Raw genomic sequence first — 23,730 nt, 5'->3', positions numbered from 1 at the left:
TCAGTCAGTCAGTGTCAGTCAGTCAGTCAGTGTCAGTCAGTCAGTCAGTGTCAGTCAGTCAGTGTCAGTCAGTCAGTGTCAGTCAGTGTCAGTCAGTCAGTCAGTCAGTCAGTCAGTCAGTCAGTGTCAGTCAGTCAGTGTCAGTCAGTGTCAGTCAGTCAGTGTCAGTCAGTCAGTGTCAGTCAGTCAGTGTCAGTCAGTCAGTCAGTGTCAGTCAGTCAGTCAGTGTCAGTCAGTCAGTCAGTGGCAGTCAGTCAGTCAGTGGCAGTCAGTGTCAGTCAGTCAGTGGCAGTCAGTGTCAGTCAGTCAGTCAGTGTCAGTCAGTCAGTGTCAGTCAGTCAGTCAGTGTCAGTCAGTCAGTGTCAGTCAGTCAGTGTCAGTCAGTCAGTCAGTCAGTCAGTCAGTCAGTCAGTCAGTCAGTGTCAGTCAGTGTCAGTCAGTCAGTCAGTCAGTGTCAGTCAGTCAGGTGTCAGTCAGTCAGTCAGTGTCAGTCAGTCTGTGTCAGTCAGTCTGTGTCAGTCAGTCTGTGTCAGTCCGTCAGTGTCAGTCCGTCAGTGTCAGTCCGTCTGTGTCAGTCCGTCTGTGTCAGTCCGTCTGTGTCAGTCCGTCTGTGTCAGTCCGTCTGTGTCAGTCCGTCTGTGTCAGTCCGTCTGTGTCAGTCCGTCTGTGTCAGTCCGTCTGTGTCAGTCCGTCTGTGTCAGTCCGTCTGTGTCAGTCCGTCTGTGTCAGTCCGTCTGTGTCAGTCCGTCTGTGTCAGTCCGTCTGTGTCAGTCCGTCTGTGTCAGTCCGTCTGTGTCAGTCAGTCTGCTTCAGTCAGTCTGCTTCAGTCAGTCAGTCTACTCGTCCTCAGTGGTAACCAGGTGACTGAGGTAATGCAGTGTTGTATTGTGCTGCTAGGAAGAAAGCCTCTCAGTCTGTTATACAACACCTCTTCCTCCTGCAGAGAGATGGAGAAGAGGAGGAGGAAGAGGAGAAGGAGCTGCATCTCCTGTAGATAATGAAGTGGTGCAACAAAACAACTGCGTCCCACTGTCTCCCCTCGCTGCCATCAGAGCTGGTACCACTTCTTATCTTTGTACTTCAGCATCATCTGAGAAAGGGAAGGAAGTGAGAGAAGAGGATGAGACAGTATGCGACTCATAGACAACACCTGGGTTCAGGTAGTATTCATTTTCCTTTCAAATACTTGAGCCGTGCTCGATTTAGCCCAAAAGTGCAAAACCTGTCCATCAGCCACTCTAGGCAGGCTCAATCAAACAATTAAAGTATTTGGGGAAAAAACTAATACTAGTTGAATCCAGGTTTGCACCTCACAGATGACCTGGTAGAGCATTGGCCTTACATCATGAGCGTGTTTAGAGAAGGAGTCAGCGCTGGCCATCATGGCTGCGGTTCTGTCCTCCAGCTCGCCCAGTTTCTGCCCCCTCTCGTCCAGGGCTATCCGGGCACGGGCCAGGTCCCCCACCACCCCAGAGGCTGCTCCCTTCATACCCTCCATGCCCTGGGGCCCAGGAATGTGCTGCGCCAGGCTACGAGATGCCTTACCCGCCGCAGTCTCACCAACTGTAGAGGACAGAGGGAGAGAAACCAAGATGTGCCACATCTTTATCGCTGTGTCCAATAACACTGCGTCATTAGTAATCATATGCCAAGCATATTGTACGGCATTATCTATGTCCAACTAAATCAGATGTGTCCTCAAAATGCTCTAGAATGTCAGTCACAGGTAAATAGAACACGGTTCTATAGCTACTGAAGGAGAGGTGTATTGTGGGAATGATACTCACACAGGTCTTCTCTATCCAGCGACTGAGCTCCTCCCCCAAACAGGCCCTTGAAGAAACCTCTATTAGGAGCTTCAGGTGTCTCTAACGGTGTAAACAGCTCTCCCATCATCTCCTAAAGATTCAGATTTAGCAGTATATGTCAAAAATAACTTCAGTATTTATCATACCCACAAACACAAAACGTGATATCTCTCTCTCTCTCACACACACGGCACAAACACACACATACACGGGCTGGGCGATATGGCCAAGATATCATATCACAATATTATTATTATTATTTTTTTTACAGTAACACATTACGGTATTTGACTGTATTTTATGATTTTTAATAATACAAGTTCTAAATAAGCTTTATGAATAGTGTGTGACTAGGGTGGCAACATACATTCGAAGTGGTTTCAATGGGTCTTTCTCTATTTAGATTGTTTTTTATACTGTTCAATTCAACTTCAACCCAAAATCATTTTCTGCATTTTCATCAATTTCTGCACTCATTTGTTATCATTTCCACACTGTGCTACATAGGGCAGCATGATTATGGACAACAACAAAAAAATCTAGGCTCAATTGCGATTTCTTTGTGACCAAATATTGCGATTGGGCTTGAGATCAAAACACTTGGGTAAACTGTTGGAATCATGGAAATACAGACGTGCTCAAATGTGTTGGTACCCTTCCTGAAAAGAGATGAAATTAAAAGCTATTTTATCATGTATACTTGCATGCCTTTCGTATGTCATAGAATAAAGCAAAGAAGCTGTGAAAATAGATGAATTATTGCTTATTCTACAAAGATATTCTAAAATGGCCTGGAAACATTTGTTGGTACCCCTTAGAAAATATAATAAATACTTGGATAGTGATATTTCAAACTAATAGTTTATTTAATTAGTATCACACGTCTCCAATCTTGTAATCAGTCATTCAGCCTATTTAAATGGAGAAAAGTAGTCACTGAGCTGTTTGGTATCTTTGTGTGCATCACACTGAACATGGACCAGAGAAAGCAAAGAAGAGATTTGTCTGAGGAGATCAGAAAGAAAATAACAGACAAGCATGGTAAAGGTAAAGGCAACAAGACCATCATCAAGCAGCTTGATGTTGCTGTGACAACAGTTGCAAATATTATTAAGAAGTTTAAGGTCCATGGAACTGCAGCCAACCTCCCTGGGCGCGGCCGCAAGAGGAACATCGACCCCAGATTGAACAGAAGGATAGTGTGAATGGTAAAGAACCAAGGATAACTGCCAAAAAGATACAAGCTGAACTCCAAGGTGAAGGTACGTCAGTTTCTGATCGCACCATCCATCGCTTTTTGAGTGAAAGTGGGCTCCATGGAAGAGGACACAGGAGGACTTCACTTTTGAAAAAAAAAAAGCCAGACTGGAATTTGCTAAAATGCATATTGACAAGACACAATCTTTCCGGGGAATGTCCTTTGGACAGATGAGTCAAAACTGGAGCTTTTTGGCATAAGCTCTATGTTCACAGATGAAATCCCTGCGAGGACGGGGGATTCAAAATAAAAATGTATAAAATATAGCACAAAACACACATCACAACGAGACAACACAACACTACATAAAGAGAGACCTAAGACAACAACATAGCAAGCAACACATGACAACACAGCATGGTAGCAACACAACATGACAGCAACACAACATGGTAGCAGCACAAAACATGGTACAAACGTTATTGGGCACAGACAACAGCACAAAGGGCAAGAAGGTAGAGACAACAATAAATCACGCAAAGCAGCCACAACTGTCAGTAAGAGTCCACCCACACAGACAGCGTTGTGAAGAAGGCGCAGCAGCGCCTCTTCAATCTCAGGAGGCTGAAGAAACTCGGCTTGTCACTAAAAACACTCACAAACTTTTACAGATGCACAATCGAGAGCATCCTGTCGGGCTGTATCACCGCCTGGTACGGCAACTGCTCCGCCCACAACCGTAAGGATCTCCAGAGGGTAGTGAGGTCTGCACAACGCATCACCGGGGGCAAACTACCTACCCTCCAGGACACCTACACCACCCGATGTCACAGGAAGGCCATAAAGATCATCAAGGACAACAACCACTCGAGCCACTGCCTGTTCACCCCGCTATCATCCAGACGGCGAGGTCAGTACAGGTGCATCAAAGCAGGGACCGAGAGACTGAAAAACAGCTTCTATCTCAAGGCCATCAGACTGTTAAACAGCCATCACTAACATTGAGTGGCTGCTGCCAACATACAGACTCAATCTCCAGCCACTTTAATAATTCAAAATTGGATGTAATAAATGTATAACTAGCCACTTTAAACAATGCCACTTTATATAATGTTTACATACCCTACATTACTCATCTCATATGTATATACTGTACTCGATACCATCTACTGCATTTTGCCTATGCCGTTCAGCCATCACTCATTCATATATTCTTATTCATTCCTTTACACTTGTGTGTATAAGGTAGTTGTTGTGAAATTGTTAGATAATACTGCATGGTCAGAACAAGAAGCACAGCCATTTCGCTACACTCGCATTAACATCTGCTAACCATGTGTATGTGACAAATAAAATTTGATTTGATTTGAGTGTCCATGATTGAGTCTTTGAATGAAGAGATTGAGATAAAACTGTCCAGTTTGAGTGTTTGTTGCAGCTCGTTCCAGTCGCTAGCTGCAGCGAACTGAAAAGACGAGCGACCCAAGGATGTGTGTGCTTTGGGGACCTTAAACAGAATGTGACTGGCAGAATCGGTGTTGTATGTGGAGGATGAGGGCTGCAGGAGATATCTCAGATGGGGGGAGTGAGGACTAAGAGGGTTTAGCTAGCGAGCCAGCTAACTAGCGATTAGCATTAACACGTTTTATTTTAGCCACAACTTGCTAAGACACAGTAGCTGTTTGCTGACAGTAAGATACACAAACTAATATTGTAACTATAGAACGCTTGTGGATTTATATTAAGAAGCAAAGTGGCATCGTTGTCACCAACATCTTGTTGTTTCTGACCACGCAGACAGAGTGAACAGCAAGTGGTCGTGACTCCGGAAGCGGAGGGAGAAAAATGACTAGCAAGTAGCAAACAGAGTAAACTATAAAAATAGATGTTACATGTGCTGGAGTGGCGCATCACATATAACAAACCAGACATTGAAATACCGTTATAGAAGTTAAAGTAAAAAAAAACTAAGCAGTATATAGTAAAATACAGTATACCGCCCAGCTTTAACACACACACACAGAGACGCACACACACCTGTAGATTGTCGCAGGTCTCCTGGCTGTATGTGATCCTCTGTATCTCAGTGGGGGAGGTGAGGTACAGAGCCTGGCCCAGGTTGGAGAAGCAGAAGGTCCGGGCTATCCTCATGTCTGTCAGGGGAAGGTAGTTCACATCCAGGAGTGGTCTGAGACTGGGTAGACTGGGAGAGGGGAGAGAGAGAGAGAGAGACACAAACAGTATGAATGAAGTAGGCACTGTGTTGTATACCATAGAGGTCTGTGTGTAACTACAGTACCATAGACTGGGCCTTTCAGAGTATCTCAGAGTAACTACAGTACCACAGACTGGGCCTTTCAGAGTACCTCAGAGTCATGATGTGTCCATTAGCACAGAAGCAGGCGAGACAGAGTCCAGCGGCCATCTGCACCACATCAGCTCTCAGCACAAAGGAGCTCTCTGTGATGTTGTGTTTGAAGAAGCAGGACTGGGAGGGCAGGCCCACCACCTTGGCCTGTTTCTCTGAACACACCACAGCGTACTGGCTGTCCTGACCCTCCTGGGTGGGGGGTGGGGAGGCCGGCCTGCGCCTCCTCGTCTTCTCCTCGTCTGGAGCGTTGGGCTCGGACCACGGCTCGTAGGAAGGGTGTAGGACTGCCCCAAGGGAGTCCAGGAAGGCCATAGTCAGGATACCTCCTTTTAGTCTAACCAGAGTACCTGGAGGACATAGAAAGAGACATGTTAAACCTCTTGCTTCATTACAAACACATTTATAAGGCCTTATACTGGGTCTCTCTCTCTCATTAATAATATATAGGTTTGCTGACAACCTTCAGTAAACATGCAGACGAATAGTGCTACCCGAACCACAGTTTGGGAACCACTGCTTTAATGCAAAGAAACTAATACATATTTGGAACATTTGTGAGAGTATGTGTCGCCGCAAACTATTCCTTCCAGTTCCATCCAGATTCAGCCACCACAGTCAAGGTGGTGGTAATGCTTCTGCTGTCACAGAGACGGTTCAGTTTGTCCGAGACCTGAAATGTTGAATGGGCTCCACTGTGTTATTTATTGTTATTAAGGTTACCATGGCTTCCCTACGGGCCCTGGTCAAAAGTAGTACACTACATAGGGATTAGGGTTCAATTTGGGACACAAACCTAACTCTTATCAGCAATCACACTTACCACAGGAAGAGACTCCGACAGGTTGCTGCAGCCTCTGGTCCCCTGTAGGTGGCAGGCTGAGGGAGAGGACCAGGACAGTGCCCTGGGTAGTCCCCAACCACAGGCTGGGGCTGGGGCTGCTGTCTGTCTTCCTGGGGAAACTCTCACTGAAGTGGAAGGAGGAGATCGCTTCGCGGGACTCCCGCTCTATACTGGTCACACTGGAGCTCCTCGAGCGGCTGAACAAACTGTCTTTGGCATCTGGATGGTGAGGATGGTATAGAGAGAGGACAAATAGAGAGAGAGGAGAAGTGAGGGATAATATGAAAGTGGATGCTTTGATATAGTTGGAATAGGAAAGGAAAATAGGAGTGTTTAATAACCCAACGGAATGTTAGACCTGTGTACTTTCATGTAGACGCTCTGAAATTCAGGAGAAGTCCTGCATTGTCTCATGAGCAAGTTAGTTATGCAGAGGTATATCCAAGCTAGAGAAAAAAACATCACATTTATTCACAATGCACACAAGGAGCAGCACACGAAACACACATCTTAAGAACTACAGTAGCACCAAATAAAGGAAATTCCAGAACAACCACATGGTGTTTCATCATTGAGAGATCACATGAGATCTGGTGTTAATTTAGTTTTCAAAACGACAAATAAGTTCAGCACCTAATTCACCTACAGTAGGACCATGGGCATTTGGCCAAAGATGAATGTGTGTTCTCAATGTGAAACATCTAGAAAAAGCCATACCTTCCTTATGCAGTATGTAACTTAAGGAGACAGGAGGGGGCAATACTTCACCACATGTTTAGCAGTTTGAATAGCATGGCAAACAAAACAAGGGAAAGAGAGATATCTAGACAGTTGTACAACTGAATGCATTCAACTGAAATGTGTCTTCCGGATTTAACCCAACCCCTCTGAAACAGAGAGGTGCAGAGGCTGGAGCCAACAGATCTGTCAGTCAGTCAGGGAGTTAGTGTCAAAAGTCAAAGGTCAAAGTTCAAACCAGGGAACAGGAGGCCCCTGCAGCAGTGGTGGAGGTTAGTACCATAACCAGTTATCCCACTCCAGCCCATTTCAAATGGCACCCTATTCCCTATATAGTGTACTACGTTTGAGCAGAGCCCAATGTGGGCCCTGGTCAATTGTAGAACACTATATAGGGAATAGAGTGCCATTTCAGACACAGACTACATGACTGCTCCACTCACTGACGTCAGGGACCGAGAGAGTCCTATGAACGTAGAGAAGGCTCCTGGACTCCTTGCCCTCCTTCATACAACAAAAGCACCTCTTATATGGGAGAAAGTGCTGCTGTCGCACCCTCTCCTCTGCTCATAGAGAGGAACGAGGCCAAACAGAGAGTACATGTGTCTCAGTTTACAAGATAACAGAATTTGAATTTCACACATTCAGTGACACGTCTTTCTTACAGGTTAGGCTACAATTAGCCTGGTGGTACCAGCCTGATCGTGAGATAGCACACAATTCTGATGCACAATGGAGAACGTAGCTATTAGGCTGGTTCCACCAGGCTCGGGCTACACTCTCACAAACAAACATTGAAACTGTAAGGAAAGTTTGGTTTAATTAGGAAGTGGGAATAGAACAGCACCTGAAAGGTAAAAGGGCTACTATGGAATGTAATCAACACAAAGTTATAAGGGCTTACCCAGGCCTGTCTTTTGCTCTGTAGGTGAGCTAATTTTCTTTGACATCTTGGCTGCAATGAAAATAAATACAAATAAATAAATTAAATAAAACATGCCCTCTTTACAAATTAATACTTTGGAATCAAGCAAAATGAATGTCAAATACAATGATCTCCATTAAAATGCTACTTGTTTTGATCACTTTCAGCAATTTGTGTCATCCGTCATTCATTAGCAAAAAGTTTGAGGAGACTGTAAAATTAGAATGTAGAATTAGACTGTAGAATTGGAATGTAGAATTAGACTGTAGAATTAGAATGTAGAATTAACATTAGAATGTAGAATTAGCATTAGAATGTAGAATTAGACTGTAGAATGTAGAATTAGCATTAGAATGTAGAATTAGCATTAGAATGTAGAATTAGCATTAGAATATAGAATTAGCATTAGAATGTAGAATTAGCATTAGAATATAGAATTAGCATTAGAATGTAGAATTAGCATTAGAATATAGAATTAGCATTAGAATGTAGAATTAGCATTGCGACTCAAAGGCAGCCGGTCATTGAGTGCATCACGTACGCACCACGCACAAAGCAAGAGGTAGACAAGAAAAAGAGATTGATTATTGGTTATTTTTTCAAAAAATGACTGGGGAGGAGTGGGAGGGAAAATCATTAAAGTGAATAATCAAGTATCAAAGCCCTGTAATAAAAATATGTTTTTTTTAGTTGGTCAAACCGAATCTTGCGTTATTCTACTGATGAACATTCCCAATACCTCAATTTGTTAGAAATTAGTTAAGAGATGAATGGTCAGAGTTACTATACATTTGAACCAGTGAAAACATGCACCACTTTTAGATGAGTGATTTTTTTTTAAATAAAGTTTTTAGTGATCTTTATTTGACATTTGATTCCCTCTAGAGAGAACAGGTTCAACAGTGATTTTACTTTAGTGCAAAAAAGCACAATACATTTGGTCCTAAGAGATACAAGTGGATACCCCTCTATCAATCATGCATTTGACAAAGTGCAGAGGATCACTTTAATAGACATCAGCAACCTTGTGATTGACAAAAACAACCCACAGATTGAGTATGTTTCTTCTCCATCACCTTCATTAGCACATGATGCATAGGTGACCATGTTGGATTGGGGCACAACCTCTTGTTTAGAAACCCAGTGAGGTCGGCCATCTTGGATTAGGGCATAGCCTTGGTTAGAAGCCCAGTGAAGTCGGTAAGAGACCATGTTGGATTAGGGCACAGCCTTGTTTAGAAACCCAGTGAGGTCGGCCATGTTGGATTAGGGCATAGCCTTGGTTAGAAGCCCAGTGAAGTCGGTGAGAGAGAGAAAGCAGTAGAGTTTATAACACTAGGATCATACACTACCAAAGTCATTGGCAACCGTCTTGGAAAAGCGCCTGCTTTTGGACTTCACTGCAAATGTGTTTTAAAAAGACAAAGGCAAATGTAAAATTGCATTGCATTTCCGACGGCCAGAAAGTTTGGGAAGAATGAAGCTCTGTAGATGTTGTTGATTTATCAATGTAATACAGTACCCATTTCTATAAACCTTTTCTGTTTGTGTTCATCGTCTGAATTGGTGGGTGTCATAGAGCCTGGTGACAACAACACTTCAGTGGACATCAACTCATTCAACACTCCTTGATACTGAAAAGCAGCTAAATGGATAAACATGTATATCCAACATGTCCTTTTTGTACTTTCTCAACAAAAAGGTAGATTGCGTTTTGTATTATGCAGTAATGGAGAATTAAATGTTACCTGACGTTGGTGATTTGTTGCTTTTCTCCTCTGAAACGTTGTTTCCATCGCTGTTATCACTGAGAGCTGTGGAGAACAGACATGTCTTAGACCAATGTGATATTATCACAGAGATGTGGAGAACAGACACAAAATAAACAGTGAGAAGAATCTGCCTTGATAGAAAAGGCAGATTGAAGAGAAAGAGAGAGGTGGAGAGAGAGAAAGAGAGAAGACAATAAAGATTGTGATAAACATGAAATGACTTACGGGAGTTAGAAGAATGATAGGTCTTTTTCATAGACGTATAAAATATAGAAAGGCGGGACATGCAAGACGTTACAGGCGGAATGTCTTTGTAAGACCATAGAGAGAGATCAACAGTAGAAAATAGGTGAGACAAAACAATGATAGTGAATCAGAAGAACAGAAAAAAGCAAACTCACAGAGGCTAGCAACTGCATTCACTCCAATAGTACTGCAGATCAGTATGTATGTGTTTAAAAACAATACCACCGTTTTTGAGACTAATTAATTAAATATAAATGAACTCTCATACATTTTTACGGTAAATCAAATTATGACAAGATGACTCGATTTGTGAGTGAATTGAAATTGTAGGCTTAGTTATCCACATTTGAGTCAAGGCATGACTGAAGAACACTATTGAACCCAGTCCTGCTGAGCCACTGGAGGCTCACTAAGCCAAGGATGACATGAATGACCACAAAGAGAAACATGAGTGGTAGGATGGCAAGATAAAGGAAGAGCATAAGAGGAAGTATGGCAAGACAGAGAGAGATAGCATGTATGGTGACAGAAATGACATGGCAGTCAGAAGCAACAACAAGCCCTACTCCAATGTGTTTGTGTACAGTGCTCCAAAATGTACATTTACTTTCGACCAGCTGAAACAAAAAGGCAGGGCACTCCAAACACGGCACAGACAGAGCCCAGTCATGATGAGCATGTTTCTCTGTGGCTTCTACAGTGTCACTGAACAGATGGACAGTCCACCAGTGATGCCTCCTGTTGAGAGACAAATGCTACTGCAGGGGGTGGGGCACTCAGGGGTGTGAAGCCAAACTGGCTGCCAAGTGTGTGAGGTAGGCTTGGGTGGTATACTGTATATAGAGTATACAGGGGGAATTTTGAAAAAAGGTTTTTCAATAAGTTTGAATATTTGTAGCTACTTTTTAAGTTAATACGGGCAGTCAACTTGTGCAATACCTTAGGAGATAAAGCAGATTGTGTTTTCCATTACACCTAGGACATTATTTTGCATTATGAAGTTTACTGTAGTTCCCCAGAACAGTTGAGCCAGTCACGTGTTTGTTTATAAATGGCCCAAATGGAGAAAGCAGAAGCTGCTGAGTCCATAGCATTCTATATCTATCAACGACTCTGTTGTGAGGTCATGAGGTTATTACACCTGTATGCAAATCACTACTAAATGTTTACTATCAAATATCTTATAATGGCTTACCGCCAGAAGTCAAAGAGCTCTGAATGAGTTCTGTACAGCTGCCATTTTTTCTCTGTGCCCTTTTTCTTCCTTCTCTATTCTTCTCCCCTCTGCTCCGTGAACACATGCTGCTCTTCCTTCTCTATTCTTCTCCCCTCTGCTCCGTGAACACATGCTGCTCTTCCTTCTCTATTCTTCTCCCCTCTGCTCCGTGAACACATGCTGCTCTTCCTTCTCTATTCTTCTCCCCTCTGCTCCGTGAACACATGCTGCTCTTCCTTCTCTATTCTTCTCCCCTCTGCTCCGTGAACACATGCTGCTCTTCCTTCTCTATTCTTCTCCCCTCTGCTCCGTGTACACATGCTGCTCTTCCTTCTCTATTCTTCTCCCCTCTGCTCCGTGAACACATGCTGCTCTTCCTTCTCTATTCTTCTCCCCTCTGCTCCGTGAACACATGCTGCTCTTCCTTCTCTATTCTTCTCCCCTCTGCTCCGTGAACACATGCTGCTCTTCCTTCTCTATTCTTCTCTATTCTTCTCCCCTCTGCTCCGTGAACACATGCTGCTCTTCCTTCTCTATTCTTCTCCCCTCTGCTCCGTGTACACATGCTGCTCTTCCTTCTCTATTCTTCTCCCCTCTGCTCCGTGTACACATGCTGCTCTTCCTTCTCTATTCTTCTCCCCTCTGCTCCGTGTACACATGCTGCTCTTCCTTCTCTATTCTTCTCCCCTCTGCTCCGTGTACACATGCTGCTCTTCCTTCTCTATTCTTCTCCCCTCTGCTCCGTGTACACATGCTGCTCTTCCTTCTCTATTCTTCTCCCCTCTGCTCCGTGAACACATGCTGCTCTTCCTTCTCTATTCTTCTCCCCTCTGCTCCGTGAACACATGCTGCTCTTCCTTCTCTATTCTTCTCCCCTCTGCTCCATGAACACATGCTGCTCTTCCTTCTCTATTCTTCTCCCCTCTGCTCCGTGAACACATGCTGCTCTTCCTTCAGCAAAGCATGCATCACATCTTCATTCATTTGCACCGTTTATCTCGTTCACTTTCGCTTGTAAATGTCTACACTCAATGAAAATGACATTTGGTAGTGCTACTAGCTATGCTTGTATAACTTTATGAGCTGGACTTGCCTGTCTTTAAAATTAGTTTGCTTGTTTTCGCTCGTTAGCATTTATGTGATTTCTCTATTAGTTTGTGCTAATTTTGTCAGCATTCTGGTAATAGAGGACCAATGGGCTTTTCTTGCGTTTTTATCACCCCCTTGTGTGCTATGTCGGTAATATTGTAAATCCCGGGATGAGAGAAATGAAAATCTGATTACCGCCCGAGCCTAGTGTGAGGCCTGCTCCTCTAGCTAGCTTACTGGCTTTCATAGGTCAGGCATACACTGGACCATAGAGATCTACGTTATATACAGTAGATGTGTTCTCATTCTATACTCTGGACTATCAATACCTTTCAGTCCACACTACAACTCACTAGACAACACACAAATCACTTTCATGACACTATCAGGTAGGGGTTCTAGGGAACATACTTAAGTTGTTTTCCCCTGCTATTGCAGGGGGGAGACATTTAAAAAAACACAAGGAAGATATTGTAGTCTTTTTGACACTACATTCTGTGTGAACATACTTCCTTTCATTTCTGGGAACATAGCTACATGCCTTGGCCTACTCAACTGAACATTAAGATGTGAAAGCATGCACCCTTCACCTCCAGATGGCTGTCGTGTCTTGCGAGGCGACCGAGGCTGTCTCTGGTAGGGGTCTGAGGGACTGTACAGTTCTGACGTGCTCATGTTCAGGAGGAGGCTCTTCTGAAGGTAGTCCACGACAGCCAGACCGCTGCTGTTGCCAAACACCACACTGTGGGAGGAAAAGAAAAGGTGAATCATTTTTACTGAACTCGGGTCACCTGCAGTTTTAGAAACAACATAAACTGTTTTAAGCCCTACATGCAACCAATAAAGCCTTCGGCGCAGTCACAGCAGGGCCTAAAATTAACACCCGCCACCTGCCAAATGCAGGTAGATTTTGGCATTTGTGGGTAAGATGTCTATTTCACCAGCCATGTTGCCTTGTGGTCAGGGCTCCACAGTGCGAGCATTTCACTCACATTTGTTAATTTTTTTAAAAATTGTCAAGTACGATCACAATTATAGTAAAATAAATGCTGCAATAGCTGTTTTCAAATGATTTCTGCCGTTTTGTTTCATAGCTGGTAAATTAATCGCACAACGTCAAAGAACTACAAATCCTATGTAGCCTAATTCCACCGCTCCCTGCAACACTGCCTGGCTGGGGGACGTGTATGGAGCGAGATCGCTGACAAAAGGTTGAACGTACATTTTGTTAGGATCATTAAAAAAATCCATAAGTAAATTGTTAGGATTGTAAGAAAAGCCATGCGTGAAACACTAAACGTAGACGTTAAATTAGATTTGTAAACACCCTTTACTTCTCCCTTCACTTGGTTACAGATCGTTTTTATTACGTACAAACTTTTGTCAGTAATGTGGCATCTGCAACGGACATAAACCGAACGTTGCTAGTCTATCAAGCAACTCTAACCCAGACGTTAGAGTTGCTTTGCAACTTCAGGTTTCATTTCCAAAATAAAAGTCTAGAGCTTGTTTTAGAACGGCATTCAATAACGACGTTATACAAGTAGATGGCGTAGTATAGGCTTGGGCCTTCAGCAAATGACTTGTGTGAGAATGATAAAGTCACAGAAGAGCCTTGTCTAGAATAACCGCCTGCGCTGCAAAATAGAAAGTAAATATGATTTAGGCCTATTCCGCTATCTAAATATACCATGCTGTTGTGTGTTAGTTAATGGCCATATCATTTCAGAATTAATTTTTAGAGCCGCGTGGGGCTACTGTGGTGATCATGTAACCTAATGAATCACACTTTTCCCAGTATTTGGGAGCACGGACTGTAGGCCTTTTGACTGTTGTATTAGTGAATTCCACTCTGTATGGAGGCTTGTTATAGCCATTTACGTTGCACAACCCCATCACGTAGAGGCTATATCCATATTAATAAATGAGACAAAACTACATATTGGTTAAGTCTTGGCTATAACCTGTCCTGAGCAAACTAGCCAAGGGGTCCCAATGGTCAAGACTATCTATAGCCTATTCAAGGAGCGGCAAGTAGCCTAGTGGTTAGAGCGTTGGACTAGTAACCGAAAGGTTGCAAGATCGAATCCCCGAGCTGACAAGGTAAAAATCTGTTGTTCTGCCCCTGAACAAGGCAGTTAACCCAAGGCAGTTAACCAAAAAAATGTAAGGCCTATTTTGTATTTGGATAGGCCTAAATTAAACATTGAATTATGAAAGTGATAGGCTAAAGAACTTTGGAGAATTTAGATACATTTTGATAAACACACCGATTTCAATAAACAAAATAATAAGATTGTTCTGTTCTCTTTGATTTAGTTCTTATTGCAACGCAGACAAATTACTGAAGGGATGACATACTGAAGATTGAATGAAATGTTCAAATATGTTGGAATGACGAGTTGCACACATCATGCATGCTAGGCACTTTATTTGGCTAGTAGGCAAATAGGTCTGGAGACTACCTAAGACCACTGCAACAGAGTTATTGTAAAGTGTGGGAGGAAGCTTATGCTAGACTTAGCCTACGTTTAACCTCTTGTTCATTTCAAAGTCCATATGTTCATGACCCTGTTCATATAAATCATGTCAAATTATTTGACATTCATATTAACCTCTCCTACAGAATATGAAAGATTTTGAGTGATGAAATAAATATCAAAATATTCTATAAAAAATATGTTGAGTGGCGATGACTTCAGTGGTCATACATAATTAATAGATTCACCAAACAGCTATTATTATGATTCATTATTCCTGTTAGATACTACTGGTTATGATTCATTATTCCTGTTAGATATTACTGGTTATGATTCATTATTCATTATTCCTGGTAGATACTACTGGTTATGATTCATTATTCCTGTTAGATACTACTGGTTATGATTCATTATTCCTGGTAGATACTACTGGTTATGATTCATTATTCCTGTTAGATACGACTGGTTATGATTCATTATTCCTGTTAGATACTACTGGTTATGATTCATTATTCCTGGTAGATACTACTGGTTATGATTCATTATTCCTGTTAGATACGACTGGTTATGATTCATTATTCCTGTTAGATACGACTGGTTATGATTCATTATTCATTATTCCTGGTAGATACTACTGGTTATGATTCATTATTCCTGTTAGATACTACTGGTTATGATTCATTATTCCTGGTAGATACTACTGGTTATGATTCATTATTCCTGTTAGATACGACTGGTTATGATTCATTATTCCTGTTAGATACTACTGGTTATGATTCATTATTCCTGTTAGATACTACTGGTTATGATTCATTATTCATTATTCCTGGTAGATACTACTGGTTATGATTCATTATTCCTGTTAGATACTACTGGTTATGATTCATTATTCCTGTTAGATACTACTGGTTATGATTCATTATTCCTGGTTGATACTACTGGTTATGATTCATTATTCCTGTTAGATACGACTGGTTATGATTCATTATTCCTGTTAGATACTACTGGTTATGATTCATTATTCATTATTCCTGGTAGATACTACTGGTTATGATTCATTATTCCTGTTAGATACTACTGGTTATGATTCATTATTCCTGTTAGATACGACTGGTTATGATTCATTATTCCTGTTAGATACTACTGGTTATGATTCATTATTCCTGTTAGATACTACTGGTTATGATTCATTATTCCTGGTAGATACTACTGGTTATGATTCATTATTCATTATTCCTGGTAGATACTACTGGTTATGATTCATTATTCCTGTTAGATACTACTGGTTATGATTCATTATTCCTGTTAGATACTACTGGTTATGATTCATTATTCCTGGTAGATACTACTGGTTATGATTCATTATTCCTGTTAGATACGACTGGTTATGATTCATTATTCCTGTTAGATACTACTGGTTATGATTCATTATTCCTGTTAGATACTACTGGTTATGATTCATTATTCCTGTTAGATACTACTGGTTATGATTCATTATTCCTGGTAGATACTACTGGTTATGATTCATTATTCATTATTCCTGTTAGATACTACTGGTTATGATTCATTATTCCTGTTAGATACGACTGGTTATGATTCATTATTCCTGGTAGATACGACTGGTTATGATTCATTATTCCTGTTAGATACGACTGGTTATGATTCATTATTCCTGTTAGATACTACTGGTTATGATTCATTATTCCTGGTAGATACTACTGGTTATGATTCATTATTCCTGTTAGATACTACTGGTTATGATTCATTATTCCTGTTAGATACTACTGGTTATGATTCATTATTCCTGGTAGATACTACTGGTTATGATTCATTATTCCTGTTAGATACTACTGGTTATGATTCATTATTCCTGGTAGATTCTACTGGTTATGATTCATTATTCCTGGTAGATTCTACTGGTTATGATTCATTATTCCTGTTAGATACTACTGGTTATGATTCATTATTCCTGTTAGATACTACTGGTTATGATTCATTATTCCTGTTAGATACTACTGGTTATGATTCATTATTCCTGTTAGATACTACTGGTTATGATTCATTATTCATTATTCCTGGTAGATACTACTGGTTATGATTCATTATTCCTGTTAGATACTACTGGTTATGATTCATTATTCCTGTTAGATACTACTGGTTATGATTCATTATTCCTGGTAGATACTACTGGTTATGATTCATTATTCCTGTTAGATACGACTGGTTATGATTCATTATTCCTGTTAGATACTACCGGTTATGATTCATTATTCCTGGTAGATTCTACTGGTTATGATTCATTATTCCTGTGAGATACTACTGGTTATGATTCATTATTCCTGGTAGATTCTACCGGTTATGATTCATTATTCCTGTTAGATACTACTGGTTATGATTCATTATTCCTGTTAGATACTACTGGTTATGATTCATTATTCATTATTCCTGGTAGATACTACTGGTTATTATTCATTAATCCTGTTAGATACTACTGGTTATGATTCATTATTCCTGTTAGATACTACTGGTTATGATTCATTATTCATTATTCCTGTTAGATACTACTGGTTATGATTCATTATTCATTATTCCTGGTAGATACTACTGGTTATTATTCATTAATCCTGTTAGATACTACTGGTTATGATTCATTATTCCTGTTAGATACTACTGGTTATGATTCATTATTCCTGTTAGATACTACTGGTTATGATTCATTATTCATTATTCCTGGTAGATACTACTGGTTATTATTCATTAATCCTGTTAGATACTACTGGTTATGATTCATTATTCCTGTGAGATACTACTGGTTATGATTCATTATTCCTGGTAGATACTACTGGTTATGATTCATTATTCCTGTTAGATACTACTGGTTATGATTCATTATTCCTGGTAGATACTACTGGTTATTATTCATTATTCCTGGTAGATACTACTGGTTATGATTCATTATTCCTGTTAGATACTACTGGTTATGATTCATTATTCCTGGTAGATACTACTGGTTATGATTCCTTATTCCTGGTAGATACTACTGGTTATGATTCATTATTCCTGTTAGATACGACTGGTTATGATTGCAGACAGACTCCAGAGAATGGGATGGTGCAATATTGAGTTATATTTTGATAAGGTGCGTGCATGAGGATGTCCACGTCACCCAGAGATATGCCCATGCTGTAGAGATACAACTAGCAGAAAGAAACTTCACTGTAGGCATAATACAGCTCGTGCTATCTAGACATGCGCTGGTAAACAAATCCATTACATTAGCTACCTAAATGTGAAGTAAACTCAACTGAGGAGTACGAGAGAATGGAGACTTTTAACTTGAAAACGTGCAAGGTGCCTCTTTCCGGTTTCCCTTACTTCTACACAGACCGTTTGGTGTACGTTTTTTTTTGTTGGTGAGATGAAACTGCCAGAACTCTGAAAGGTATTATTGTACGTCAGAATTGCAACACTAGATTTGTCTAAAAGTCTAAAATGTTAGTCCGTAATCGTAACATGGTGTTTGTATGTTCACAGATTCAATTTCACGTTTACGTTTCACGCATGGCTTTTCTTACGATCCTAACAATTTCCGTATGGATTTTCTTACTATCCTATCCCAACCTTTTGGCAGGTATCTCGCTCCATAGCTGTGCGCAGGTGAAGAGCTGAGTGAAAGATACATTTTTTAGAAACGCTAGCGCAGGCATAACAGTTGGTCTAATTTACTTGAAACAAAAGTCTACTGAAGTGAGACTTTGTCCTTGTGTTTCTTGGCTAGTTACATTGTTTTGTTCACAAGCTAGGTCGTATTTCTATGTTTGAGTTTTCAACTGCTAGGAGAAGAGAAGCCAACGCCTCTATTAGTCAGAATCTCACAGGCACAAACATGACTAGAGTCACGCTGCTGCGGTAAACTCACGCCCTTAAAGGGGCAGGTGAACATTTCTCTCACCTGTGATATTTTGGTTAATAAAAATGTAATTAAACAATATACCACATTACTTCTTACTAGTAATACATGTATTTTTTTTAGAAACATTACAAAGCATGCTCATCCATTTTTTTGTGTGTTTTGTTGGTGTAATTTTAGCAGGGAAAAAATATTTTGGCTGGTAAAACATCTGAGCAGCTGGTAGATTTTTTGTCCTGATTGACCAAAAAGTAAATGATATGCCCTGAGTTCCAGTATATTCCATTTGTCTGTGATCTCTGCTCGCTGCATGAATACAGCTGTAGGTGATGTGTCTCATGTACACCTTGACCATCAAGAGAGCAGAGGTTCATGCTGACAGATGGACGGACGGACAGGCGGACTTACAGTCCGTCTGACGAGCTGACGGCCAGGCTGGTGATCTGCTGCGGCGGCTCCCCACTAACCCAGACCAGTTGAATGACCAGCTCCACCTGGTAACCAGGAGACTGCTTCAAAGGGGCGCTCCGGACCCTGCAGACACGACACACCAGACAACATGCAGTGAACAGTCCTTACTGTACCTAGATACACTGCTACACCATCACCTATTGTTCACTGTTTATAATGCATTTGTATGTGCATTAATCTTACATACAAATAGCCTACTTATCATTATCTTGTCTTTTCTTCATGGATGACACTTCTTGTAATAAAACAGAATACTAGAGTTTTGAAGTCTACAATAGAAAATGTCAATGCCTGGCAGGAGAAGAACATGCACTGTCTGGTGGTCCATACTTAAGGCATGGTACGTTATCTCTGGGCCGGTCATCAGAGGTGAAGGGCTGGGCCTCAGAGGGCTCTCCCTCCTGGGTGGGGCTGGAGGAGGAGGGGGGTACTGGGGTAGAGGGGGTGGGAGGATGGTCTCCTGCTGGGTCTGGAGAATCCACATCGTTCAGCTCACCCTGCATACGCACCTCCAACAGCTGAGGAGAGAGAGTAATAATACCTAGAAACAAAAAGCCTAATAGCCGGGGAACATCTGGAAAACCATAATAAAAGGCCAATAAAATAAATTAGGAATTTATTTTTTAAATGATTTATCAATTTATCAATGCCAGAAAATAAGGAATTCCTGATTAGTCAGGTAAAAAACACATTGCTGGTATACACCCTCACGTCCCTGGTATACACCCTCACATTGCTGGTATACACCCTCACATCACTGGTACAGTATACACCTTCACATCGCTGGTACAGTATACACCCTCACATCGCTGGTACAGTATACACCCTCACATTGCTGGTATACAATACACTGAGTGTACAAAAAATCAGGAACACCTTGCTAATATTGAGTGGTGCACCCCATACCCCCCACCCCCCTTTGCCCTCAAAACAACCTTGATTCATTGGGGCATGGACTCTACAAGGTGTTGAAAGTGTTCCACAGGGATGTTGGCCCATGTTGACTCTAATGCTTCCCACAGTTGTGTCAAGTTGGCTCGATGTCCTTTGGGTGGTGGACCATTCTTGATACACACAGGAAACTGTTGAGTGTGAAAAACCCAGCAACGTTGCAGTTCTTGACACAAACCGGTGCGCCTGACACCTACTACAATACCCCGTTCAAAGACACATCTTCACCCTCTGAAAGGCACATACACAATCCATGTCTCAATTGTCTCAAGGCTTAAATATCGTTATTTAACCTGTCTCCTCCCCTTCATCTACACTGATTGAAATGCATTTAACAGGTGACATCAATAAGGGATCATAGCTTTCACCTGGTCAGTCTATGTCATGGAAAGAGCAGGTGTTCATAATGTTTTGTACACTCAGTGTATAGTCAAAACACTGCATGGATACAACATCAAGAAACATCCTGGTGTGCAGTACCTATACTCAAAACACTGCATTGATATAATATCGAGAAACTGTTTACATTATAATACAGTACACATATTATACAAAACACTGCATAAACAGAATATTGAAACTGGTTGCAATGGTTACCTGCACCACCTCTGTGGTCATTTCCTGTTTGCTGAACCTATAGATGATGACGTGGGCGGAGACTCCGGCCACACACAGCATTCTGCTCTCTGGGCACCACGACAAAGTCTGGATGGCAAAGGGATCCTCATCCACTATCTCTGTGCTCGGCTTCTCCTCCTTACCGCCCTTCAGAGCCTTCTCAAACACCTTGGCAGTCTTCAGCTTGTACAGTACTTGGAGCATTACTAGGACAGAGGAAGGGGGACAATGGGGGTGGCAGTTAGTGTGGTTAAAAGCGTTAGGCCAGTAACTGAAAGGGTTGCTGTTTCAAATCCCAGAGCCAACTATGTGAAAAATCTGTCCATGTGCCCTTGAGCAATGCACTTAACCCTAATTATTCCTGTAAGTCGCTCTGGATAAGAGCATCTGCTAAATGAATCAAATGTAATGTTAACATACACTGCTCAAAAAAATAAAGGGAACACTAAAATAACACATCCTAGATCTGAATGATAACTATTCTTATTAAATACTTTTTTCTTTACATAGTTGAATGTGCTGACAACAATATCACACAAAAATGATCAATGGAAATCAAATTTATCAACCCATGGAGGTCTGGATTTGGAGTCACACTCAAAATTAAAGTGGAAAACCACACTACAGGCTGATCCAACTTTGATGTAATGTCCTTAAAACAAGTCAAAATGAGGCTCAGTAGTGTGTGTGGCCTCCACGTGCCTGTATGACCTCCCTACAACGCCTGGGCATGCTCCTGATGAGGTGGCGGATGGTCTCCTGAGGGATCTCCTCCCAGACCTGGACTAAAGCATCCGCCAACTCCTGGACAGTCTGTGGTGCAACGTGGCGTTGGTGGATGGAGCGAGACATGATGTCCCAGATGTGCTCAATTGGATTCAGGTCTGGGGAACGGGCGGGCCAGTCCATAGCATCAATGCCTTCCTCTTGCAGGAACTGATGACACACTCCAGCCACATGAGGTCTAGCATTGTCTTGCATTAGGAGGAACCCAGGGCCAACCGCACCAGAATATGGTCTCACAAGGGGTCTGAGGATCTCATCTCGGTACCTAATGGCAGTCAGGCTACCTCTGGCGAGCCCATGGAGGGCTGTGCGGCCCCCCAAAGAAATGCCACCCCACACCATGACTGACCCACCGCCAAACCGGTCATGCTGGAGGATGTTGCAGGCAGCAGAACGTTCTCCACGGCGTCTCCAGACTGTCACGTCTGTCACATGTGCTCAGTGTGAACCTGCTTTAATCTGTGAAGAGCACAGGGCGCCAGTGGCGAATTTGCCAATCTTGGTGTTCTCTGGCAAATGCCAAACGTCCTGCACGGTGTTGGGCTGTAAGCACAAACCCCACCTGTGGACATCGGGCCCTCATACCACCCTCATGGAGTCTGTTTCTGACCGTTTGAGCAGACACATGCACATTTGTGGCCTGCTGGAGGTCATTTTGCAGGGCTCTGGCAGTGCTCCTCCTGCTCCTTCTTGCACAAAGGCGGAGGTAGCGGTCCTGCTGCTGGGTTGTTGCCCTCCTACGGCCTCCTCCACGTCTCCTGATGTACTGGCCTGTCTCCTGGTAGCGCCTCCATGCTCTGGACACTACGCTCACAGACACAGCAAACCTTCTTGCCACAGCTCGCATTGATGTGCCATCCTGGATGAGCTGCATTACCTGAGCCACTTGTGTGGGTTGTAGACTCCGTCTCATGCTACCACTAGAGTGAAAGCACCGCCAGCATTCAAAAGTGACCAAAACATCAGCCAGGAAGCATAGGAACTGAGAAGTGGTCTGTGGTCACCACCTGCAGAACCACTCCTTTATTGGGGGTGTCTTGCTAATTGCCTATAATTTCCACCTGTTGTCTATTCCATTTGCACAACAGCATGTGAAATTTATTGTCAATCAGTGTTGCTTCCTAAGTGGACAGTTTGATTTCACAGAAGTGTGATTGACTTGGAGTTACATTGTGTTGTTTAAGTGTTCCCTTTATTTTTTTTGAGCAGTGTATATTATAATGAACTATGAGCATTGATCTACAGGTATCATTGGCTCTACATACTGTATACAAATGAATTACATTTCTTCACAAAAGGGACGAACCGTTGTGGTATTCTTATTTCATCCAATTATATATCGAAGGAATCCAATTAAAAAGCATACTCACTTGCAGAAGCATCCCAAAACTTGATTGAGCCGTCAGCATGTCTGTTCATTGCAAAGAAGGAAAATGGGATCAGCTTTGTTGGAAAACACATATCGTAAATACAGTGCCTTCGGAAAGTATTCGGACCGCTTGACTTTTTCCACATTGTTACGTTACAGCCTTATTCTTAAATTTATTAAATCCCCCCCTCCCCATCAATCGACACACAATACCCCATAATGACATCACAACACCCCATAATGACAAAGCAAAGATAGGTTTTCAGAAAATGTTGCTAATTTATTACAAATAAAAAACTGAAATATTACATTTACATAAGTATTCAGACCCTTTACTCAGTACTTTGTTGAAGCACCTTTGGCAGCGATTACACCCTAGAGTCTTCTTGGGTGTGATGCTACAAGCTTGGCACACCTATATTTGGGGAGTTTCTCCCATTCTTCTCTGCAGATCCTCTCAAGCTCTGTCAGATTGGATGGGGAGCGATGCTGCACAACTATTTTCAGGTCTCTCCAGAGATGTTCGATCGGGTTCAAGTCCGGGCTCTGGCTGGGCCACTCAAGGACATTCAGAGACTTGTCCCGAAGCCACTCCTGCGTTGTCTTGGCTGTGTGCTTAGGGTTGTTGTCCTGTTAGAAGGTGGACCTTTGTCCCAGTCTGAGGTCCTGAGTGCTCTGGAGCAGGTTTTCATCAAGGATCTCTCTGTACTTTGCTCCATTCATCTTTGCCTTGATCCTGACCAGTCTCCCAGTCCCTGCCGCTTCACCGTAAGGATGGTGCCAGGTTCCCTCCAGATGTGACGCTTGGCATTCAGGCCAAAGAATTCAACCTTGGTTTCATCAGACCAGAGAATCTTGTTTCTCATGGTCTGAGAGTCTTTAGGTGCCTTTTGGCAAACTCCAAGCGGGCTGTCATGTGACTTTTGCAGAGGATTGGCTTC

General features: G+C 42.2%; 1 protein-coding gene across 3 annotated transcripts in view; it reads right to left on the bottom strand.

The window, feature by feature from the left end:
• Positions 1 to 772: 772 nt before the first annotated feature.
• LOC120023438 (syntaxin-binding protein 5-like) overlaps positions 773 to 23,730 on the bottom strand; it is a 45,831-nt gene continuing 22,873 nt past the window's right edge. The window contains exons 14-27 of one of the 3 annotated variants that reach the window (XM_038967457.1): positions 22,791 to 22,831; positions 20,614 to 20,840; positions 19,396 to 19,583; positions 19,003 to 19,128; positions 12,795 to 12,946; positions 9,630 to 9,695; positions 9,234 to 9,281; positions 7,861 to 7,911; positions 6,198 to 6,437; positions 5,373 to 5,724; positions 5,044 to 5,209; positions 1,788 to 1,899; positions 1,343 to 1,563; positions 773 to 1,090 (exon numbers count right to left, since the gene is read on the bottom strand). In XM_038967457.1, the coding sequence (XP_038823385.1) occupies positions 1,049 to 1,090; positions 1,343 to 1,563; positions 1,788 to 1,899; positions 5,044 to 5,209; positions 5,373 to 5,724; positions 6,198 to 6,437; positions 7,861 to 7,911; positions 9,234 to 9,281; positions 9,630 to 9,695; positions 12,795 to 12,946; positions 19,003 to 19,128; positions 19,396 to 19,583; positions 20,614 to 20,840; positions 22,791 to 22,831 (2,032 nt within the window). In that variant the 3' untranslated portion in view covers positions 773 to 1,048. The remainder of the gene's footprint in view (positions 1,091 to 1,342; positions 1,564 to 1,787; positions 1,900 to 5,043; positions 5,210 to 5,372; positions 5,725 to 6,197; positions 6,438 to 7,860; positions 7,912 to 9,233; positions 9,282 to 9,629; positions 9,696 to 12,794; positions 12,947 to 19,002; positions 19,129 to 19,395; positions 19,584 to 20,613; positions 20,841 to 22,790; positions 22,832 to 23,730) is intronic. The other 2 variants (XM_038967458.1, XM_038967459.1) reach the window with 2 other exon arrangements.

The sequence above is a fragment of the Salvelinus namaycush genome, chromosome 28 (assembly GCF_016432855.1).
Source record: "Salvelinus namaycush isolate Seneca chromosome 28, SaNama_1.0, whole genome shotgun sequence".
In the NCBI taxonomy this organism is placed as follows: Eukaryota; Metazoa; Chordata; class Actinopteri; order Salmoniformes; family Salmonidae; genus Salvelinus; species Salvelinus namaycush.
This window is presented reverse-complemented; position numbering and strand designations above follow the sequence as displayed.